Below are 22506 nucleotides of genomic sequence, written 5' to 3' on the forward strand. Positions count from 1 at the left end.
TCGGCAGACCAAATAGGGCTCACGCTGCAGTGTTTTGGGTGACCTGAAAATTTTTATGGCATATGTTGGGCTGCTCAAATACAATGAGTTGTCATAGTCAAGATGGGAGAGAATGAGACCTTGGACCACCATATTCCGACATTCTATAGGAAGCCATTTAAGCATTTTCCTGAGGGATCTCAACAGGCCGAAGCACATGCCTGCCACCTTCTTTGCCTGGGAAACCATGGTCTGATCTTTATCCAGTTTGACACCAAGGCTCTTAACTTCTGGGATGGGGGATTCCCCCAAACAAGGTGGCCAGAGGAGTTGTCTCCAGAGCGATGGATTGCTGCTAACCACCATTACCTCTATTTTGTCTCCATTCAGCATAAGGCAGCTTGCCGCCATCCAGCTAGGCACCTGTTCCAGGCATGTAGTTATTCTTTCCGAGGTGGAATTAGTGTCTGATAACAGGGAGATGATGATCTGAGTGCCGTCTGCATAAGGCACTATAGTGATGCCATGGGTGGAAATGATATTGGGCAGAGGTCGGACATATATGTTGAAGAGCGTAGGGCTCAAGGAGGACCATGTAGCACTCCACACACCAGCTTGTGTGTCTCTGACAAGAAAGGTTCTTCACTCACTTGAAAGCTTCTATTGGCTAGAAATGAAGTTACTGTCACACAAGAAGGGCCCGAGCAGACTCATAGACCAGCAGGGGATGACTCCCCTTTACCGTAACAAAAAACACAAATAGGGTCCCTGAGTGTAAATAGAAAGGAGGAGTGCTGGAGAGTCCCTTTTGAGGTACGATTCCCTCACTCACCCAGAAGTGGCATGTTCATCATAGGGTAACCGCCTCGCATTGAGAGTTTGGTTGCAATGCGGGCTACAGCCCCCTCTCAGGGGGTATTCAACCTGTCATAGAACATTGAGGGTCGAAATTTTCAGCCTCATGCCCTCCGTAGAGGTGTGGCGGCTTTCTTCAGGTACCGACATGAGAAAAGGGTAGAATTGAATGGTCCATGATACAGATATCATGCATAACAACTTGGCATTGATATCACATGATTTTGCTGTGTTGTTGTATTTGATAACTGTGATGACTCTGGATTTTCATCTATTCTATATCCCCCACTGGTGGGGTTCGGGATGGGAGGTTGGGTGTACGTATGGAGCAAGCACCAAACATTAACCTTATGTGATCCTGGTGAGTTGGTTTGTTTTGATTTGTTTTTCTTACTTTTCTTTCTTTTTCATTACATTTATATTGCATTATTGCCTGTAACAAGTGGACATATAGGTCCAGACGGGCTGCAATGGACGGTTCGATTTCCATTTTAGGCTGAGACTTGAAGCATTTTAGAAACCAGTGGTATTTACTGCTGTTACTGCCGGACACATTGTCTATCCTGTAATCATTTCTAATTGCAATGTGAATCTAAACAATCACCTATTACAGATGCTGTGCTTAAACTGTTATTCACTACTATTATGCCTAACGTGTACAGATGCCATGAATCCGACATCAACGCATATTTCTCTTATGTAACATCAATTATTCTCTACTATTGTTTAAAAAATGCAAATAAATGAGAAAAGGGTAGTATTGTCCTTATTGCAAAAATATGAAACCGTAGAGAAAGTGATGATATGCAAAACCAGTGGTTGAAGTGGGCCGCCATTCAGTCAAGGATACACATGTGGATGTATTACCCACAATGTCAGGTAATCAGTATCACCTTAACCTCGGTGCAAAACTCGAGATGGCATCTAAGTTCTTTGATACCAGATGCAACCGGCACTGGACCACACATTAGAAGATCCTTCCGAGGTGTAAAGTGGCTCCTGCTTTCTCCCTTCTTTCTCCCTTTGTGACAGTTTTTCCATCTTTCTCTTTTCCCTCTTTCCCCTGTGTTTGTGTTTCCCTTTCTTGCTCTCTGCCAATGTCTGAATAGGACAAATAAGTGCCGGACCCCATAAATGAGTGCTGGTGTCCCCCACTTGTGAGCACCATCTCAAATTAAGCACAAATATATTCTTTTTCCAAGACTTGAAGCAAGCTCTCCATCCTGCAATATTATATTAGCTCCTTCACCATCGGTAGTCTACCCTGAGACTACTACTCCTGCCACTAATGTACATTTTAAGTGTTCTAATTAAAACCATTTCACTTGTGAAAAATACCAACTTAGCATATGACTTTGCTTTGCAATCCACACATCACCAAACTATCACAGCAATTTCACACTTCACATTTTTAACCTCCTACCTGACAACTACAATATCTTGCCTAAAGCAGACTGGCAGAGGAGGTGGAGATGCCATCATGTTACACGATTCTATTCAATGCCTAGGAATTCCTTGCCCTTCCCTCTGTTCATCCAAAAGTTGTCCTTTAGTCGATCAAGCTGTACACTGAAATTTTAATTCATTCCCCCAAGGAGTTTCTCAATCTTGCTGGGCAGATGTTTCATTCAAAAAAGTGCCTCACAACATTGGCTTCACACAGGTCTCAAGCCAACCCACCTGCTGACAAAGTCACCAAGTCACAAAGTCACAAAGCTGGAAAGAAACTGTAGAAAATATCCCCCCACAACTAACAGAACCAAATATAGAGATGCTATAAAGATTTACACATCTGAAATTAAAGCAGCCAAAGCTCTCTTTTAAGAAAGAGAGAATCACCTCGGCGGCCAATTGCCCACACAAAATATTTCAGATCGCAAAATAACTTTTAACTCCACCTCCGCCCCCCATCGCTCTGGTGGACATCCCTCTACGCTGCAACCAAATTGCAGATTTTTTTCTGATAAACTACAAAGTATTAATGAATCTTTTCCTCTGTCGAAGGCTTCACAAACTTATCCCCACAGGATGGCCCAGCCCCAGATGGATATTGCCGGCTGGAGGTCATCCCCCCCCTGAGTTTGACCTCCCTTCAAGGGATTCTTAGTCATCCTAAATCAGGAGCACCATCAAATGTTGCCCCCCTAACATTTTGAACTTAATTTCAGATGCCGTATCCCCAGTGATCCTAAATGTGATAAATGCCTTGCAAAGGGATTAGTGCCCTCCGGATGGAAACAAGCTATGGTTAGAGCACTCCTTAAAAAACTAAACCTAGATCCTGACGTGCTGTCAAACGATCGCCCTACCTCACTTTTACCAGGGAAATTAGCTGAGAAGCATGTAAATTACACTCTTTCATCCTTTTTGGAAAACTACAATCGTCTTCATCCTTCACAGACAGGGTTAAGACCACAGCAAGGTACAGAAACTGCACACGTAACAATGGTGAAAGAAACAAGACAACATTTTGGATGGAAGGGGCTGCGCTGCTCTTATATTACTAGATCTCAGTGCAGCCTTCAACACAGTGAACCACCATCTTCTAATCCAAAGACTTAGGAAGGCAGGAGTTGCAGGAACAGCGCTAAAATGGCTACAGTCCTTTTTAGAGGACAGGTCGTTTGTGGTTTTCGAAGAAGAAATCACCTCAAAGCGAATGCCCCTTAGATGTGGGGTTCCCCAGGAATCTTCCCTGAGCCCTACTCTATTCAATGTCTATATGAGTTCCCTGGCTGAAGTAGTAACACCTTTTGGCGTTCAGATGATCACCTACGCTGATGATACCCAGTTGGTGGTTTCGCTTAATCAACAGGATGGTTCAGGGCTAGCTTTATGCCTTGAAAAGGTGTCGAGTTGGGTGGATAGCTCATGCCTAAAACTTAATGAAGCTAAGACTGAACTGATGCTCTTCGGTAACTCGACCTTGTTGAGCATAGGCCCATTCTGGCCTAGCTGTCTAGGGACACCACCTGTTCCAAAAGAACAAATTAAGAGTCTGGGTGTATGGCTGGACCGCAATCTTGATTTTTAAGGTTGCAGCTTGCTGCTTTGGGATTTTAAGCATGCTAAGCAAGATCCTTTCCTTGTTTCCCTTCACCGCGAGAATACTGCTAGTCCAAGCATTGATTTTGTCACGCCTGGACTATGCCAATGCATTATATTTGGGAGCCCCACTCACCACTACCAAAAAATTGCAGGTAGCACAAAACTGTGCAGCCTGTGTGCTTTTGAAAACTTCCAAGCGCCTGTCAGCTAAGCCTGCGCTTGCATCGCTTCACTGGCTACCTATCCAAGAGAGAATCCAGTTCAAGGCTTTGTGTATCACACACAAAGTTCTTTCAGGTAAAGGCCCACCCAGCATCAGCTCCATTAGTCAACCTTATCGCTCTATAAGGTCTTTAAGGTCAGATAATAAACACTTGGCGATAGTTCCAAAAATAAGAAAAACACGAAGCAGAGGCCGTCGCTTTTTTACAATGACGCTAAACTATGGAATCGTTTGCCTCTTGGTATCCATCTCGAGCCTGAGTATCTGACCTTTCGTAAGCAACTAAAAACGTACATGGTCTCCTATCTCTACCTGTGTTTGAAGCCGCACTGCTACTAGCGCTGGGATGCCCCCGAGTAGCTATGCGCTCTAGAAATGCCTCTTCATTCATTCATTCATTCATTTTCCTGATCACCTACTCTATCCCTTCCCTGGCCTACATATCTTGGATTCAAAAAAGTTTTGGAGGTTTGGCAGCTCAAGCATCCACATCTCCATCACAGATGAGCCCTGCCGCAAAGTACTCTGCAGTCTTCTTGTTCCCAATCTACACCACGCGGCAGTGGAGGTGCAAGCCTTCTAAAGCAAGGTCTATGTAAGACTCATCTGAAATACAATGTTGCCAATGTGCTCAAGCAATTGGCCCCTTTGAAAACCTACAAACAGCCTAATATACAGAGACAACAACAAATGGCTCAATGAAAACCTCTTCACCATGGCACAAATGGGCAAAGCTCTGAAGAGATTTTGCCCAAGCACAGTCCTCTGTGGACTTGCTACTCTGCACAATGCTTGCCTGCAATTACAAATTAACCTCCACCAGGACTGAAAAGCATTCATCCCATTGGCTCACTACCTGGAAGTGACCACATGTACTTTCCTTCACTTTGCCAGCAATCTAAATGGTATCTGGTGGTATTCGTTCTGTAAAAAGTGAAAGAAATAAAATGACTATGTGGCTCCTTACAGTTTCTTTCAGTTTTTACTCGGGCATTGATATGGAAAACTAGTAAATAATTGTATTTCTGTTGCTTCTATGTAATGAGTTGGTAATATTAGCCTGTTTCATTAATCAGTTTGTGTGGTTTCACAAAGAGCTGCAGTTCTTTATAGGTAGTGCTTGTGCTGTGCTTGTGCAATCTATTGTATAATATTTCTTAAAAGGGGGCTCTTATCAGTTTCTAGTGCCGAATTACTGTGTTCATCCGCTTTTGTGTGGAATGTTTTTTTTAACTTCCCATGGCTGCCCACATTTACGATACTTCGACTGAAGCTGTTCATACTTGTTAAGCCCCATTCACTATCAAGATAAGATCTATTCCCACAGAAAAGGCAGACAGCTTCTAACAATATGCTGGAATGCCTGCTTTTTATAAACTTAGTTGTATAAAGCAGATGCTTTAGCCTTAGAACATTTATGGCATTTCCCTTTCGTGCATCAGTACCTTTCTTTGCACTTTGTAGGCATTATCAGATTGTTTTTTTCAACTTAATCTATTCGGTCATTATGAACAAATTCTAAATGTTGTAATAAACATTGTGCGGTAAAAATAAAGTTAATATACAAGAGCAATGCTATATTTTACTACTAAACAAGCAGCCACAAGTGCAGTTAGCTTGCAGACAACAGGGTCATGATTTGAAAGGTGCAGTAGCGCCGGGCCCAAAAAGTGTCAGAACTCCTCTAACACATAATATTGCTATATTTGATTACTAAACAGGAAGTCACAATTGCAGTTACCTTGCAGTTAAATGGAACTTGATTTGAATGGTGTAGTGGCACCGGGGCCAAAACCTCAAGGGACGCCAATACACCCAGGTATTGCTAACATTTCATACTAATCAGGCAGTCACAAGTGCAGTCACCTTGCAAACAACAAGGTCATGATTTCAATGGTCCATCAGGTGCAGTGACACCAGGGCCAAAGCTCTAGGCACTCCACTAAACACCTAAAATTGCTATATTTTACTACTAAACAGGCAGTCACAAGCGCAGTTACCTTGCAGACAACAGGGTCATGATTTGAAATGTGCAGCAGGTGCAGTGGCACCAGGGCCTAAAGTTGTCGTAACTCCACTAGATACCAAATATTGCTATATTTAACTACTAAACAGGCAGTAACAAGTGCAATTATCTTGGAGGAAACAGGGTCATTATTTGAATGTTACAGAATGCGCGGTGGCACCGGGGCCAAAAGTTGTCATAACTCATCTAAACACCTAATATTGTTATATTTTACAACTAAACAGGCAGTCAGAAGTACAGTTATTCAGCAAGCGCAAGGGTCATGATTTCAATAGTGCAGCAGGTATAGTGGCACTGGGACCAAAAGCTCCAGGCAATCCACTAAACACATATTATTGTTATATTTTACAACTAAACAGGCAGTCGCAAGTGCAGCTATCTTTCAGGCACTAGAGTCATGATTTGAATTGTGCAGAAGGTGCAGTGGCACTAAGACCAAAAGCTCCAGGCACCCCACTAAACACCAATATTTCTATATTTTATTCCTAAACAAGCAACCACAAGTGCAGTTACCTTGGATATAACAGGGTCATGATTTGAATGGTGCAGCAGATGCAGTGGCACAGTGCCCAAAAGTTGTCAGAACCCCTGTAAAACACCTAATATTGCTATATTTTGCTGCCTAACAGGCAGACACAATTGCAGTTATCTTGAAGTTAAAAGTGGCTTGATTTGAATGGTGCAGCAAGTGTCGTGGCACCGGGACCAATATATGTAATGACTCCACTAAAAATTAAATATTGCTATATTTTACTACTAAACAGGCGGTCACGAGTTCAGTTATCTAGTAGGAAGTAGGGTCATGATTTCAATGGCCAAACATTGTCAGAACTCCTTTAAACACCAAATATTGCAATATTTTACTACTAAACTGAGAGTCACAAGTGCAGGTACCTTACAGGCAATAGGATCATGATTCGAATCTAGGCACTAGAGGTATGATTTGCATTGTGCAGTGGGTGCAGTAGCACCGGGCCTAAATGTTGTCAGAACTCCTCTAAACACATAATATTGCTATTACATCAATTCATTCTATTATTTCCCTCTTTCATTTCATTTTTCAAAATTTTGCTATTACCTACCTGCACTTTAACACTAGTAACAACACAATATATTGCCTTTATGTACATAAACAAGTCAAAACACTTTGACAGACTTTCTGTAACTTTCAGCAAACTACAACGTAAAACAAAAAGCAGCTTATTATTAATCTGATAGGCGAAACCTAATGCATTACCAATGCTTGTTGTCTAAAGATACAGCCAAAATATTGAGTAACGCCAGTAGTAGGGGAAGGTCTCTAATATTTGAACCTATTTTAAAAAGTTTTCAGAAAAATAGCCTGCATGTTATGAGCCTTAGTCAGAAATGGTTACTTTGAAGTTGGTTTCATTCAGCCATATTGCCACCCGGGTTAGGGGTTGTTTACAGGTCCTAATTTATCTTGTCACCAATTTAATATGCAGAAATGAACATTTACAATTTTAATGTTATTCCTTTTTGGCACTTTCCTGCAGCGTCTTAATAGTTATTAGGTAAGATTCTATTGTTACCATTGTGCAAAGAACAGATGTTAGAGTGGTTTTAAGGGTGTTGTCATGTTTCTGTTAACCTCTTCCCTTTAAGGGTTATGCAGTTGTCTTGACAGCGAAGTGCTGAAGGAGGCTTGAAGGAGGCTCTGTCATATTTGATGTATTTTTTTATTAACTGTACAATTAATTAAAATAATTACAGTAAAAACGATCGACATGTAGAAAAATAGAAAGAGTAAAAATTATAAAAACTTCAGTTTGTGTTTGGTTTGTTAAGTATGACCGCCAACCTCCCCCCCCCCGCCCCCACCCCTCCGGCGCCCACTCGGGCAGTCGGCGCCTGGATTTGTAGACATAATCGTGTGCCCTTGTGCAAGTTTGTGGAGTCCCCAATGTTCTAGCAAAATACATTGTCTGCTTAAAAGTAAGAATAGCGCAATCTTTATTCGGTGGTTGAAGAGGGCATGAGCCCCAGTGCTTGTTGGGAGCCAGGCTGATTTCTTCCACTGGATTTGCAGTGCTCGTCACCAAAGTTTGATTGTATTCATTGGCAGCCTTTAGGGTGATCCTAATCTGATGTGTGAATTTCCCCAGTATTGCTAGGGCCATTGTTAGGTCTCGCCTAGACGAAAGCAAAAAGCAAAGCTTTTTGCTGTCTAGGGAGACTACTTATGTCGCCACTTTCCAGGGATTCCGGGGAATGTGGACAGCAGACTGTCACGAGCGTCTCCTGCCGGAGATTCTACCTCGTGAGCGCGCACGTCGTCACTTACGCATGCGCACAAACAAAGGCATCCACACACTGCATATACACACACGCACCCCCCCTTAAACATACACACGCGCACACAGACAGACAGACGCACGCACAAACACACTCAAACAGACACACACACACGCGTACACCCCACCCCCACTCACCCCTCCTCTCACTCAACTTACCTGTTGTGGCGGTGCACGGCGGCGGCTCCTTCTCCCGGGTGGCGGTAGCGCTTTGCGGGGCTCTCTCACCACATGAGAGCCCCGCCTTCCCCATGCGCCCGGCCGCTCTTCACCCGGTCCCCCATCTCGGGACCGGGACTCAATGCGGAGCCTTCGTGGCTCCTCGGGCAGCTCTCTCTGTCTCTCGGCGCGATGGGGCGGGACTTCCGGTTGGGGCCGCGCTGGCATTGGCCGGCTTCCCAACCGCTTCCGGGTCGTCGCGGGCAGCGCGGCGGCCCGGCACAGCCATGATGCGTATGTTTTTACACTGAGGTTCATTCCCTTGCTCCCATTGCCTGTTTTCTTTTCTTTGCATCTGTGTTCACGCCATGACTTCTGGTAATCGTCAATAGCCATCAACCTGTGCCTGAAAGTGTCTGTTCTACAGCAGTGTCCCTAGAGATGATATGGTGTCTGAATGTGTTCGGTTATCCGGAATACTTCAGCAAGTATGGCATTTTGTTAAGCAGCCAGACAGATGAACCTGAGAGGAGGTTTCTCGTATATAAAGCATCTTAATGACTCTTGATGTTGTTTTTTCAGCAGTCAGTCAAGCAGGTTCTGGGTAAATTGGACTACATAACTGTGCAACTCCCAGTATAAGGTCGTATTGCGGCATTTTGTCATTTATAATGTTATCTTTTCGAAACCTACACATACAAGGATTCAGAAGAGAATATCTTCTCCATCTCTGTCTCTCTTGCTTTTCACCTCAAATGCTGTGACAACTTGATAGGAGACTGGTCACACTGTGATATATGCGACTTATAAGAGAAATGCTGTTTTATATGACCCACCTCTGTTACCTTTCTACCCGTGGTTGTAGTTTTTTTTTTTAGGTCAAGCCTGGGCAGCGCTGCGAGGCATTCTGTATTAGAGTATAGATTTGAAGCTCTGCCCATATTTTTCATTGGCTTGTGTCATTGTCGTTTTGTAAATGCTGGCTTCACATTCGTTAATAGGCTGGTTAGTACCTCCTTAGTACCGCCTTGTCTTTATTTGTAATCTCCCATGAGGACTGACTCTTTTACTTCTGCTACACAGTATGACTTATTTAGTCTGAAAGCACTATTTTCTTAATGAGTTTCTCCTACTGCAGGCAGGATCTGCTTTCCTGCAACATTCAGCGCTCTGTGCATGCTTTAACTTATCTAGTAGCCCACGACCATGGTGGCCACTTCTTTGAAATTAAATAGATCTCGCATTTACAAGAGTTTGAGCCGTTGGCATTGTAAATAACAATGCCTTTTATTTATGTTTTTTAATCAAAAAAGATAAATAAAAGGCATAGTCATTTACAATGCAATAACTTAAACTCTCGCAAAGGCGAGACCTATTGCATTGCAAATGCTTGTGTTTGTTTTGGAAATACACAAAGCTTACATTTCACTACAGGACTTTATTTTGTGACTAATACAGATCGGGCGCAAGAGTAGCCGGCGTTCGTTGTTGCGGTTGGGGCAGCAACATAGGAGGTGCAACTGGATTCCCTCCTGTAGGAGCACAATCTACAGTTTGTGGTTTCCCCCCTGCGGGCTCATGCTGGGTTAAAATCATCAATTCCTAGTGTGGTTAGTCTCATGAAAAAGATTTTGCTTCGAGCTTGTGGTGTGAGAGCCTCGCTTAGGTAGGGTTGTGCTTTACCTATCATGTAGGAGTTGTTGAGGAGGTCTAAGTGGCAGCTTGAGCGGAGCGATTTGAAGTCAAGGTCAAAAGATATTTTCGCACTTGTCTATTTATGGCTTTTTTCCAGGCATTCAGTGGAATTTCCAGCAACGGTAAGCTTTCTTCCTCGATCTTCAGTGTGGTGATCGCTTTGCCAAGGCTGGTGTGCCAGGCCGAGCGTGGCACCTCGAAGATGGATCTCAATTGATGTTTTAGGGAATTGGCCGGAGCCCTTAGAATCCTTAGATATGGCTTTATCATCTCCCCCTGGCACATCAAATCCTGTCATATTGGGGTCGATTCAAGAAATGTGGAACGCATACTTGGGATGAACATTCTGCACACAGCATTTGTTCCTGCACATTGTACCAATTGTACCAATGCACAGGAATTGCACTATAGAAATACCACCCGCATACATACATACATACATACATACGTACATGAGGAGGGTTTAGGTCGTCCAAGTGCAAAACAGCCTTGCGCATCTTTGCCCACAAGAAATAGTAAAGCAAAGAGCACCAACCTTTAGTATTCATTGGCACAGAGAAGGCATGTGGGAGGAGGAACAGGATCAGCAGGTCCACACCGTTCCACTCAAAGGGCTTGAAAGTACATTTCCTTAGAGGTGCCCTATTTTTTATTTCAAAAGTTAACAGCGAACCAGAGGGGTTTCCTGGTACTAGTTGTAGCTCAGATAGTATATGATGTTGGAAGGAATGATTAGATCACATGGAAGTAATACCTCCCTGTCCTATGGACAAAAATAAAACCTGTTTTGAAACACATAGCCAGTGCAATTTTGGAAGATGATGAAAGAAAATAATTATAACTTCTGAGATTTAAAGTCAGTGAGCAGCAGCACTTTGAATTGAAGCCCAACACATGGAGAATTGCAATGATTCAAGCATGCAGCAATCACTGCTTGAACCATAGTCTTTATACTGGCATATGAAAGAAGATTTTTTTCTAAAGGTTTTAAAACCAGCCAGGAATAAAGCATTAATCTGTGGCTTGAAAGACAAATTATCGTCAAATATAAAGACAAGACTTTTAACTAAGTCCTAGAAACTGGTCCAGATAAAAGAGGACCCTACAACTACCATGATCTTAGTTTATGTTTGTTTTGGGGGCAGTATATCTTATCCCCTCAGATAATACATTTGAACCTTTGCTAGATAGTATTCCATCTTATCCACCAGTTTAATGGTAAATTATGTATTGTCAGCATTTCGATAAAGGGTAAAGCAAAGTATGGAATCCTAGATGAGAACAGTTTTTATGTATTTATCAAAAAGTATATAGTTTAAATAAGAATTATGAGCAACTCCACAGTCCAAACTTTTAGGACATAATCTATGTAACCCCAGAGGACTGCTTGAGGGACCTTGGAAAAAGTAGAACCACTGCAATCTGCTTTATATGCCTCTCTGGCAACCTATGGATATATAGGGAATAAGAACATTTGAGATGTGGTTCATATGTCCAAAATACCACCAAATTCATCTGATCTGCATTCATGGAGGCATAAAGATCATCAGGGACTGCTATTAGGACTAACTCAGTCATGGAAACCCTACCTGAAATGGATCAAAAAAATGTGTTAGTATACAAGTCTTCTCAAATCGGAAGATTAGCCACTTTCTCCAAAACTTTGGTTGAAAGAGAAAAGCAGTTCAATGTATCAATAAGTAGCCACTATCCACATCTAATTCAATTAAAATTCCTATTCAGGTAAAGGAGCATTATTTCATTAATAGCCCCAAATTAAGGTTGGGCGCATAATCCTGTACAACAACACTGTACATGATTAGGCAATTCAGGCGGGAGTCATATGTGTCTTCTGTCTGTTTTTCTCCCTTTCCTGTTAGCCCCTGGTGTGCCATTTCAGAACTCATGATTGGGAAGGTAGGCAAATGGAGGCTGTGGAAATTAATGCAAACCTTGCGTGAATGTATATGCACACTTCAGTGTGTTACAAGAAGTGTATTTTGCTACATGTGATCATGACTAAAACCGTCTTTTCTCATTCTGTAAATTCTACTGGGTTTTAATGTTTTAATATTAATGTGTGTATTCATTGATGCTCAAGTGCATATTTTATGGTTTATGAGATGCACTACATTCCTTTATTTAAGCTTCTAGGAAATCAATATTGATTGCGCAAAAAAGTTTATAAAGCTCCCTTTTTTTCACATATATGCGGAGTTAAATAGTAAACATGCCTTGTGTTTTGCAGCTTTTAAGTAAGTGGATGGTTGATTTGCGCCCAAAGGACAGGAAATATGCTCCATCATATAATTTGTCAGAGACAACAAAGGTGTAAGCAAGACCTCAATAGTAGTAATCAATTGAGCAAAGAAATTAGATGGTCTAGATATTACTGGAACAGGGTTTTTGCATTTTCATTTGAAAAATTGATTAGTCAAAGTATATCACAGCATTTTGTACATAGCTTCTAATGGGCATACTTTATTGTCAAAGGCTCTAGAGAGTAGTTTTTCATTTGTTAGTGAAGCAGAACTAGTTTTTCTATTACCTATCCTGAAATTGTATGGAATGTGTACAACCAGGGTCTTGTTGCACAAGTTATTTACTTGTGTAACGATATATCTGTAAGAGACATTAGTTAGTGATAGATTCCTTACCTTAGACTATCCCCAGGCATCAGACTGGATTGGGAAAGTTTTCGTCAGCAGTACCCCTGTGCGTCGGTAGGCATCGTCGTACAGCTCCGCGTACGTCGCTGGTGTCATAGTCGCCGAGATGACGTTGCTTGAGCTACTTAGACACGCTGACGTAAGTTCTGTACACGACTTTCCGCGCCAGGAACGCAGAGCCATGCAAGATACTGACCACTGGTGCATTGAAACTAGGGCCCTGAAAGGGATGGCCTTAACCCAGTTAATCAGTTCGCAGAACTGGGAGGATGGGTGGGGCGATAAGGAATCTATCACTAACTAATGTCTCTTACAGCTATATTGTTACACAAGTAGGTAACTTGTGCATCTGAAAGAGACACGTTAGTGATAGATTCCTTACCTTAGAATAGATACCCCAGCAATACCAACCCCGGTGGTGGGTCTGTGAACCAAGATCACACCAGAAAGTCACGGAGAACAGAACGGCCAAAGAAGCCATCTCTCAAGGCTTGACTGTGAAGGCAATAATGCTTGGTAAAAGTGTGCAACGAGGCCCACGTGGCTGCCTGACAGATGTCTTGCAGGGGGACACCACGTCCCAATGCAGTAGTAGCTGCTGTCACCCTGGTAGAATGGGCGCACACCCCACCGGAGGTTCCTTTTTAGCCAGAGAACAACAGGCTTTGATACACAAGACGACCCAGTGGGAGATAGTCCTCTTGTATACAGCCCGGCCTTTCTTGGCGCCTATGTACCCAACAAGGAACTGGTCATCCACCCGGAACTGTTGTGTGCGATTCAAATAAAATGAAAGTGCACATTTTGGGTCCAGACGGTGGCGCCTCTCTTCCTCTCTGGAAGGGTGCGGAGGGGGAAAGAAAGTGGGCATGGTGATAGTTTGCCCAATGTGGAAGGCAGTGAAAACCTTTGACAAGAAGGAAGGACGAGTGCGAAGCTCAACCTTGTCCGGATGAACCAACAGAAAAAGAGGCTTACAGGAAAGAACCTAGAGCTCACTCACACCCCTAGTGGAGGTGATGGCCACCAGGAAAGCAGTCTTTTAAAGTTAGTAAATGAAGAGGACAATTGTGAAGCAGCTCAAAAGGAGAGCACATCAGAAAAGTGAGAAACAGATTCAAGTCCCACTGCAGCATCACAAACGGAATAAAATCTATTCACAACAGAGGACTCAAAAAGAGAGGGCTGATCAGGGAGCCTGAGACAGGCCGAAATCGTAGAAAGATAGCCCTTTAGAGTGCCCAGAGTAGAGCCCTGCTGGGCCAGAGAAAGAAGGAACAAAGGACTTCTGAAAGAGGGGCAGAAAGGGGATCCACATCCTTTGCTGTGCACCATGCCACAAATTTGTTCCACCTGCAGGCGTGTACCAATTTAGTGGAGGGACGCCTGGCTGCCAGAATGATATCACAGACTTCAGGAGACAAGTCAAAAGGAATCAACTGTTGCCGCTCAATCTCCATGCATGTAGGTGGAGACTAGATAGGTTCGGGTAGAGGACCGTCCCCTGCTGCTGCAACAGAAGATCCTCCCGAAGAGGCAGTCAGATCAGGGGATCCATGCTCATACTGAGTAGCTCAGGATACCAAACTCTTCGAGCCCAGTCCGGAGCCACAAAAATTACTTGAGCCCGGTCGCGCCTGATCTTCTTCAGCACTCTGGGTAGAAGTGGTATAAGCAGAAAGGCGTACAATAGACCGCAGCTCCACTCGTGATGAAAAGTGTTGCCGAGCGAGTGCTGCCTTGGAAATTCCAACGCGCAGAAGTGATGACATTGCGAGTTCTCTTCGTTGGCGAATAGATCTAACCAAGGTTCTCCCCACTGTTGAAAGAGACATTGAGTCAACTCCGAGTGAAGACACCATTCGTGATCGATCAGGCACCGGTGGCTGAGTTTGTCCACTCTGGCTTTCAAAGAACCTGCCAGGTGTTGAAGCGTCAAAGAAATGCCTTGCCGTTCCAACCATGTCCAGAGGCACAGAGCCTCCTGACATAGGGTCCATGAGCCCACCCCGCCTTGTTTGTTGCAATAGCACATCGCGGTGGTGTTGTCTGTGAACACCTGCACCACCCTCCCCTTGACAGAGGGAAGGAATGCTTTCAGTGCAAGAAGGATCACTCAAAGCTCCAGATGGTTGATATGGAGGCGGGACTCTGCCGGAGACCAGAGGCCTCTGATCTCCGTCTCTCCTACTGAGCCATCCCATCCCAGGAGGGACGCATCCGTCTCAACTGTGAGCTCCGGCTGGAGAAGGGAGAGGGATCTGCCGCTGACCCAATGCTGGTCCGTGAGCCACCACTACAATTGTTGCGCAGTGCCCTCCGAGATCTGGACGTAGTCGGACAGGTTCCCCTGAAGCTGCGCCCACTGGAACTTCAGGTTCTACTGCAGAGCCGCATGTGCCATCGGGCATGGTTGGTTAGCAGGATGCAGGAGGCCATGAGGCCCAGCAGCCTCAAGGTCGTCCTGACCGAAACCCAGGACAAGGGCTAAAAGAGCAGAATCATAGCCCGAATGTCCGGGACTCGCTGTTCGGGAGGATAAAACCGAAACTGTGCCGTGTCCAGACACGCTCCGATGAAGAGAAGGTTCTGAAAGGGAATCAGGTGCGACTTCGGCACGTTGATGGGGAACCCCAGCAAATACAGAAGGTCGGCCGTAGTCTGGAGGTGGGAGATGACTGTTTGGGGTGAGCCCGCCTTCAACAACCAGTCGTCGAGATAGGGGAAGACTGAAACCCCTGAACTGCGCTGATGAGCTGCGACCAACGCAATCCTTTGGTGAACACCCAAGAGGCGCTGGTAAGGCCAAAGGGGAGCACGGTGAACTGAATATGCTCCTGCCCTACCATGAATCGCAGGTAACGCCAGTGGGTCGGCAGGACGGGGACATGAAAATACGCGTCCTGTAGGTCCAACGCTACCATCCAGTCTTGCAGGTCGAGGGCAGACAAGAACTGAGGACGTGTGAGCATCTTTAACTTCTCGTTCCAGAGGAAGCGATTGACGTTCCGAAGGTCTAAGATGGGACGCAGTCCTATGTCCTTCTTTGGAACCAAGAAGTAACAACCAAGACCTACTTCTGGCGTCGGAACGTGCTCGATGGCCCCCTTGTCCAAGAGGGCTGTAACTTCCTGCTGGAGAAGTGCCAAGTGATCCCCCGACATACAGTGATAGTGTGGTGGCATGGCTGGGTGGTTGTCTCGAAGGGGAGGGAGTAACCCTTTCAGACAATTTGCAGAACCCACTGGTCCGATGTGATGGTGCGCCAGTGGTGGAGGTGATGGCGAATCCTGCCACCCACTAGCGTCTGGTGGGCCTGAAACACCGTATTAGGAAGGTTTGGAGGCAGTGGCAGCAGGGGGGGTGGTAGACTGACCCGCACGCTGGCCTGTGACCCGCCTCTGTGGATCCCACGTCCATGGCTGCGCTGAGACTGTTGCTGCGCATGCCTGTGGCTCTGAAACGAATGTGCTTGGGTGCCCCTTCCTTGACCATGAAAGGAGCGAAAAGCAGAAGCAGTGCGTGTGGCCCAAAGGCCCAAAGACTTGGCCGTAACCCGCAAGTTCTTAAAACGCTCCGACGAGCAATCAGCCTTATCAACAAACAGGCCAGTGCCATCAAAGGGCGTGTCCATCAATGTGTTCTGGACATCCCCAGAAAAGCAAGTTGGTCTCAGCCAGGTGTGGCGGCGTAGCGCCACTGTTGTGGAAATCACCCTGCCCAGCGAGTCAGAGGTCAAGACCACAACGGATCATGAACTTGGCTGCCTCTCTCCCCTCTGCAATAGCCTGGGAGAGGACTGTCCGAGCCTCCACCAGACACTGAGGCAGCACTTGCGCAACCGTATCCCACACAGAATGGGAATGACTGCTGTTCACAGACCGGAGTCCTGAACTGGTGGAAGAAAAATCTTCTTCCCAAGCTGCTCCAGTTTCTTGGATTCCTTGTCCAGTGGTGCGGAAGAAAGCGCGCTCAGGGACGCAGAGGCTTGGACAACCAAGCTCTCAGGGGTAGGGTGTTGGGAGAGGAAAATGGGGTCACCTAAGCCGGGCGATGGCGTCGGGCCACATTCATAACCACAGGAGCCCCTGTGTTGGGCCTGGACCAGGTGTCCAAAAGAACATCCGAGAGTGCATCATTAAAGGGCAGCAGCAGCTCCGTAGAAGAAGACGCCGGCCGAAGCACCTCTGTCAGTAGGTTAGTCCTGATGGCCACTGTAGGGAACTCGAGGGGGACAGCCTTGGGTGCCCTACACAACACCATAGAATAGGAGCCACCCTCCTCCATAGCCACGGTAGAAGGAGACAGTGAGCCAGGTTCCGGAGTATAATCCTGGTCACCTGCATCCCCCAGATCCTCATCCCAGTCCGGGTCCAACTCGCATTGTGCTGCGAGAGGGTCCTCAGACCCCTTCCAGTCCACCCCATTCTCCACATGCCGAACAGGTGGAATGTAAGGAGTTGGTTGAAGAAAGGGAAAGAAATTCCCTATCGGCGTCGGTCGACACCCTCCGGCGCCGTGTCCACATCGGTTGAGGAAGCCAGGGACGGTGTCGGCCGGGACTGTGGCCGACGCCGGTGGCGGCGCCATCGACGTCGGTGGAGGTCGTACAGGGCCAAGCGACATGGACGGGGATCCATGCCTGGATCAATGGGGGTCTCTCAGTGTTGAGACAAAAGACGCCGACGAAGTCGGGTCGGAGCCGGTGATGTCGGAGCACGAGGACCCCAGTCGGAACCGCGGGCCCCGAAGACACGTGCCATGGCTGACAGGAACTCCTGCAGCTAGGCCGGAGTCGCCGATGGACCCAGAAAGGGTGGGTAGGCCATCGGCAACTGCGGAGGCTCTGCCGGAGCCGCGGGGGCAATGCCAGAGCCGCGGGGGCAGTGTAACACACACCGTCAGCCGCGTCGTGTGACAGGCTAGGGGAAGGAGAAGAGCGACGGGACCTCTTATGCTTCGCCTACCTGACTCCAAGTGCGAAGACTTGGAATGGTGGTGATAGCTCGGGAGCCGGTCCCTCGACCTCCCACGGGACCAGGACCTCTAGCCACTTTTGTGACCACTCCTGCAAAGTTTTCAGAGCCATGGCCCGGCAGTGGGGGCACGACTCGGAGTCGCGGTCGCGCCTCAGGCAGTAGAGACACTCATAGTGCGGGTCCGTCACCGACATTGTGCGGGGACAGGCCACACAGGACGTAAAACCAGGCCTCCCTATGCACCTGGAGTGTAAGTACTCAAAAAACAGAGTCAAAAGTCCCCAAAAACTCAGTCAAAAAATGACTGGGGTACCGCTCTCTCTGGATCTGCACTTGCTGGCGCGGAAAAAGAAAGCAACGTCATCTTGGCGACTATGACGCCAACGACGTACGTGGAGCCGTACGACGACAACTACCGACACGCAGGGGTACTGCTGACGAAAACTTTCCGGATTCAGTCCGACGCCTGGGGATATTCTAAGGTAAGGAATCTATCACTAACGTGTCTCTTTCAGATGGATAATGTTAATGTCTTTGCTACAGTATGGGCCTTGTTGAGTGATGTTAATGTTGTTACTGTTGCTCCACATCTGCCGAACAAAGAGGTCATTTAATAGTGAGAATGAATCAAGAAATATTGTATGTATTAAAAATGTGAACTGTTTTTGGGATTTCTTTGTGTCTACTCTTGTTTAATAAACTATTTTTACCAGAAAGTAATGAAATTTAAGTATTTTGACATAAACAAAGGTTGAAGAAATGTTGCTAATTCTCTATGATTCACAATTAGCCCGGTAATAATAGTATATATTATGGCTCAATGTAGCTTTTTTTATATGTAGAGTTGTATTTACCAACATAGAGGTAGATCTAGTGGTTTTATTTTGGTTAATTTCAACTTTGTTATGTTTCAACATATCAAGATTTGTTTTAACTTCTACTTATAGAGTGAAGTTCTTCCTGAGTGGTTGCCTCTTGGGAGGTGGAGCAAAGGAGATGAGGAAGTCATCAAGTGTGCAAAGTTTTAAAGATAGGCTTAGGTTGTATAGGGTTATTGAAAGAGGTGAGTCTTCAGTGGTTTTTCTGAAAGACAGTTTTTGGGGGGCCCCAGAGAGTAGTTGCAGACTGCATACTTTGAAATTAATCAAATTATTCGTATATTGGGATATTCTGATAAGTTACGTACCAGCTGTGATGATACAGTTAATTTCTGTTTTTGTTTATCTGATGTAAACAATTTTCCTCTGAGGAAAAATACTTTCTATTCTAGAAATGTTCCATCCCTGTTCCTACCTTCAAAATAGACTTACTACTGCCTATTTATAGGTGTATGTGTACATCAGTTTTCAGGGGTGCAAAATCACCATAAATAAGTGTGTAAACAGCCACAGATCCACAGATTTGTGGGAGGTCACCAACGTCTACATGTAGACCAACCCTAGAATAAAACTATATTATATATGTCTTGCGTTCCAAACAAAAAACCTTCTTAATCTGGCAACCTTCAATGTCCACCGCCTGGTGTTTTTGTTCACAGCATGGCTCCACGAACAAGGAGGAATGTTGGCTTTTAGCCAAGAAATGTTTTAAGAAATCCTACTTGTCCTTAAGAAGGTTCACTATTTGATACCACATTGCCTAAGTTCCAAAGATGTAATTACCTTCAACATATTGGTTAACTTTGTACTTAATGTGCTAAGAGTTAAACGTTTAAAACCTCTTATATGTTCATGTATCCCGAACTGAGACTGCAGTCTTTAACAGTAAGGAAGTCATAGCATCTCAATTTACACAATCGTATTCAAAAGTAACAAATAATGTTCAAAGCATAAAATACAATCTGACTCTCACCTGCCCCCAGTCTTCGGTTTTCCATTTTGGACATCTTCCGCCTCGACACTTTCTTTGCACGTTTGGTTTTGCAAGGTGTTTGCAGTATTCACTTTCCACCTGTACTCCTTCCTTGGTAACACAATAGACACTGCGGGACTTATTTCCCCGACCACAAGAAACAGAACACTGCAATTTGAAAACAATGTGCATGTTTACTTGACAGTACTCCACCGTTCCATCTACTACACATTTTTATTGCTTTGTTACTTGCAGAATTTGTTATTTTTCTGATTCAAACAAAAACATCTACACATGTCTAGGGAGAGTACAAGGAATCAGATGAGTCGCTGGCTTTATTGTTCTGATCACAGAAGTAACAGTGAGGCAAAAAAGAGATGTACCAGTTCGAAATCTTTTCAAAGAAATATTAAAAGGAATGTATGAACTTCACTTCCATGCACTACCTTCGGTTCTGTTTCCCCTTAAACTTTGTACATGACACGTGGGATATCGAGCTGGATTTTCTGTTCTCATGGAAATGAGCAGAATTACTTTACAGAGCATGTAACATGACGAGCTTTCTGAAGGTTGGAGCAGAGCCTTGAGACTTTGCTTTGACTAGGTTGGGATTTTCAATTAGTTCTTTGTTGCACTTCTGCAGAGGTTAAAAGGGACTACATTGGGCTGCAACAGTGCTGGTGTAATTTACGCAAGGTGTTTGATTTGTAGAAGCAGGCGATCTTCCACAGCATCTTTAATTGGAAAGGTCTATATTACATGCGCATTATTTTAATATGTATTATATATTTTTTTGTAAAATGTGAATGCTAATACAGACAAATAAGAAATAGTGTATGAAAAACAAAATGTATGTAGGAAATAACATTGCATAAAAATACATCGCTGTCCGTACATATATACAATCTACATGTAAATATACTGTGTACATATCGATGCACAGAGTGCAATATGCTATTTACTACAGCTACTGAATGTGGGAAGGGACCATAACTCATGAAAAGCGATGCATGAGTGAGTTAAATGACGATGCCCACTCCCTTCCTGATCAATAGAAATAAATTGCTTATTATACTCTGCACATATGCATACATGGTTTATGTCGTGGCCATTTTCATGTGCATTTGTTTTAACAAAAGTTATTGAACCAAAACAGGATGCAAGACTTTTTTTTAAACTTTGTTTTATTGATTTTCTTAAGAAACGTATCAGAACAAGCAGTGCGAAGTCCCAAGTACAAATTATGAGAATTACCATATCCATATGATATGACATCTCAATAATAGACAGTATCATAAATCAAAAATTAGGCACCAGAGAATGCCCTGCGAAGAAAAGTATTTGACCTAATCCTAGGCATATACTGAGAGGTTCATTGATGTCACAATTGTCCATCACATCAATTATACAACAGTTCATATTACGCCGAAGTCACACCCCATCATCCGAGCTATTGTCGCAGCTAAAATCATCCTCATCATTGAATTTGTTGAGGAGAAGCCCCCAAGTCATAATTGCCTCCATAGCACCTTCATCAGTACGAGAAATGGGCATGTGGCTCTCCTCCGCTACTCCCCATTCAGGCGGATTCTGCAGCCATGAGCACGTCAGCGGTGCACAAGTGCCCAATCAACCAATGACTATTCCCTGCTTGGCCAGGAGAAGCACAAGCTCGGTGATCATATAAGGAATTTTTCGTCCTCTAGGACTCACCACCACTCCAAAGAGGTAAACCATTGGAGTCAGAGGAACCTCAATGCCCCTAGCCCTTGTAATTGTAGGCACTACTTCCACCAATTTCTTTTAAAAAGAGTACATTTTAATTCATTATTTGACATCGAAACGATATAAATCCAATCAGTAGAACCAGAGGGATGAATTTTGTAAGTTTTTTTTTTAAATCTAGCACCTAAACGATGAAGGTGCCAAACATGGACATCTAGTCGTGCGAGACCTGGGGCATATGTATGAAACACATTTTTAGTTGCAAACGCTGCGAATCGCAAAAAAAGCAGCGTTTGTGTCTAAATATTTGCAAAATGCGATGTATAAGGAAAACCGCATTGCAATATTAAGGAATCGCAATTTCAAATTTTGCATAAGCATTTAAGGAATCGCAAATTGCGATTCCTTAAATGCTATGCAACAATCACCCAAGTTGTGGGATTAAAATACACCTTTTGGCATTTTTCAAGGTGCCTTGTGGTGCCCATACATGCCCTTAGGGCATGTATGTGCGCCATATGCACACACATGTTCATTTCAGGGGTGCATCAGGGTGTCCTTATGATACCCTTGCACCCTTGAAATTATTCTCAATTTGCGATTCTCAAATTGCGATTCACAAATTGAGAATGACTTCCCATTTATTCTTATGGGCCTCCTGGCCCATTCGTTCCAATTCATTCCTATGAGCCTGATGAGTACACAGTAGGCAATAGCAGAAAGCAGTTCTCTGAGAGTCCTTCCACAGGTCCAGAAACTGGAGGGGTCACTGCAATCAAGCTCTGAGGGGGTCTTAAGGGACTCCTGAGGTACTCAAAAAATACACTGCAAAAAATAAAAAGGAGGGCTGGGTGTCTATAGGGAGTTAGCTGCCCACAAGGGGAAGGGGGAGCCTGGCCCTGCGCCCAACTTAACGCTATGACAGCCTAAGACCGGGCGCAGCAGGGCTTTGGCCGCCCGCGGGGGTGGTTGAATATGGTAA

At 44.7% G+C, this 22506-nt stretch overlaps 1 protein-coding gene across 1 annotated transcript in view; it reads right to left on the bottom strand.

The window, feature by feature from the left end:
• Positions 1 to 22506, bottom strand: part of ADAMTS9 (ADAM metallopeptidase with thrombospondin type 1 motif 9) — a 934075-nt gene that overhangs the window by 188735 nt on the left and 722834 nt on the right. The window contains 1 exon segment of the mRNA XM_078661546.1: positions 19800 to 19967. Coding sequence (XP_078517672.1) covers positions 19800 to 19967 — 168 coding nt within the window.

Source organism: Lissotriton helveticus, chromosome 9 (genome assembly GCF_964261635.1).
Source record: "Lissotriton helveticus chromosome 9, aLisHel1.1, whole genome shotgun sequence".
Lineage (NCBI taxonomy): Eukaryota > Metazoa > Chordata > Amphibia > Caudata > Salamandridae > Lissotriton > Lissotriton helveticus.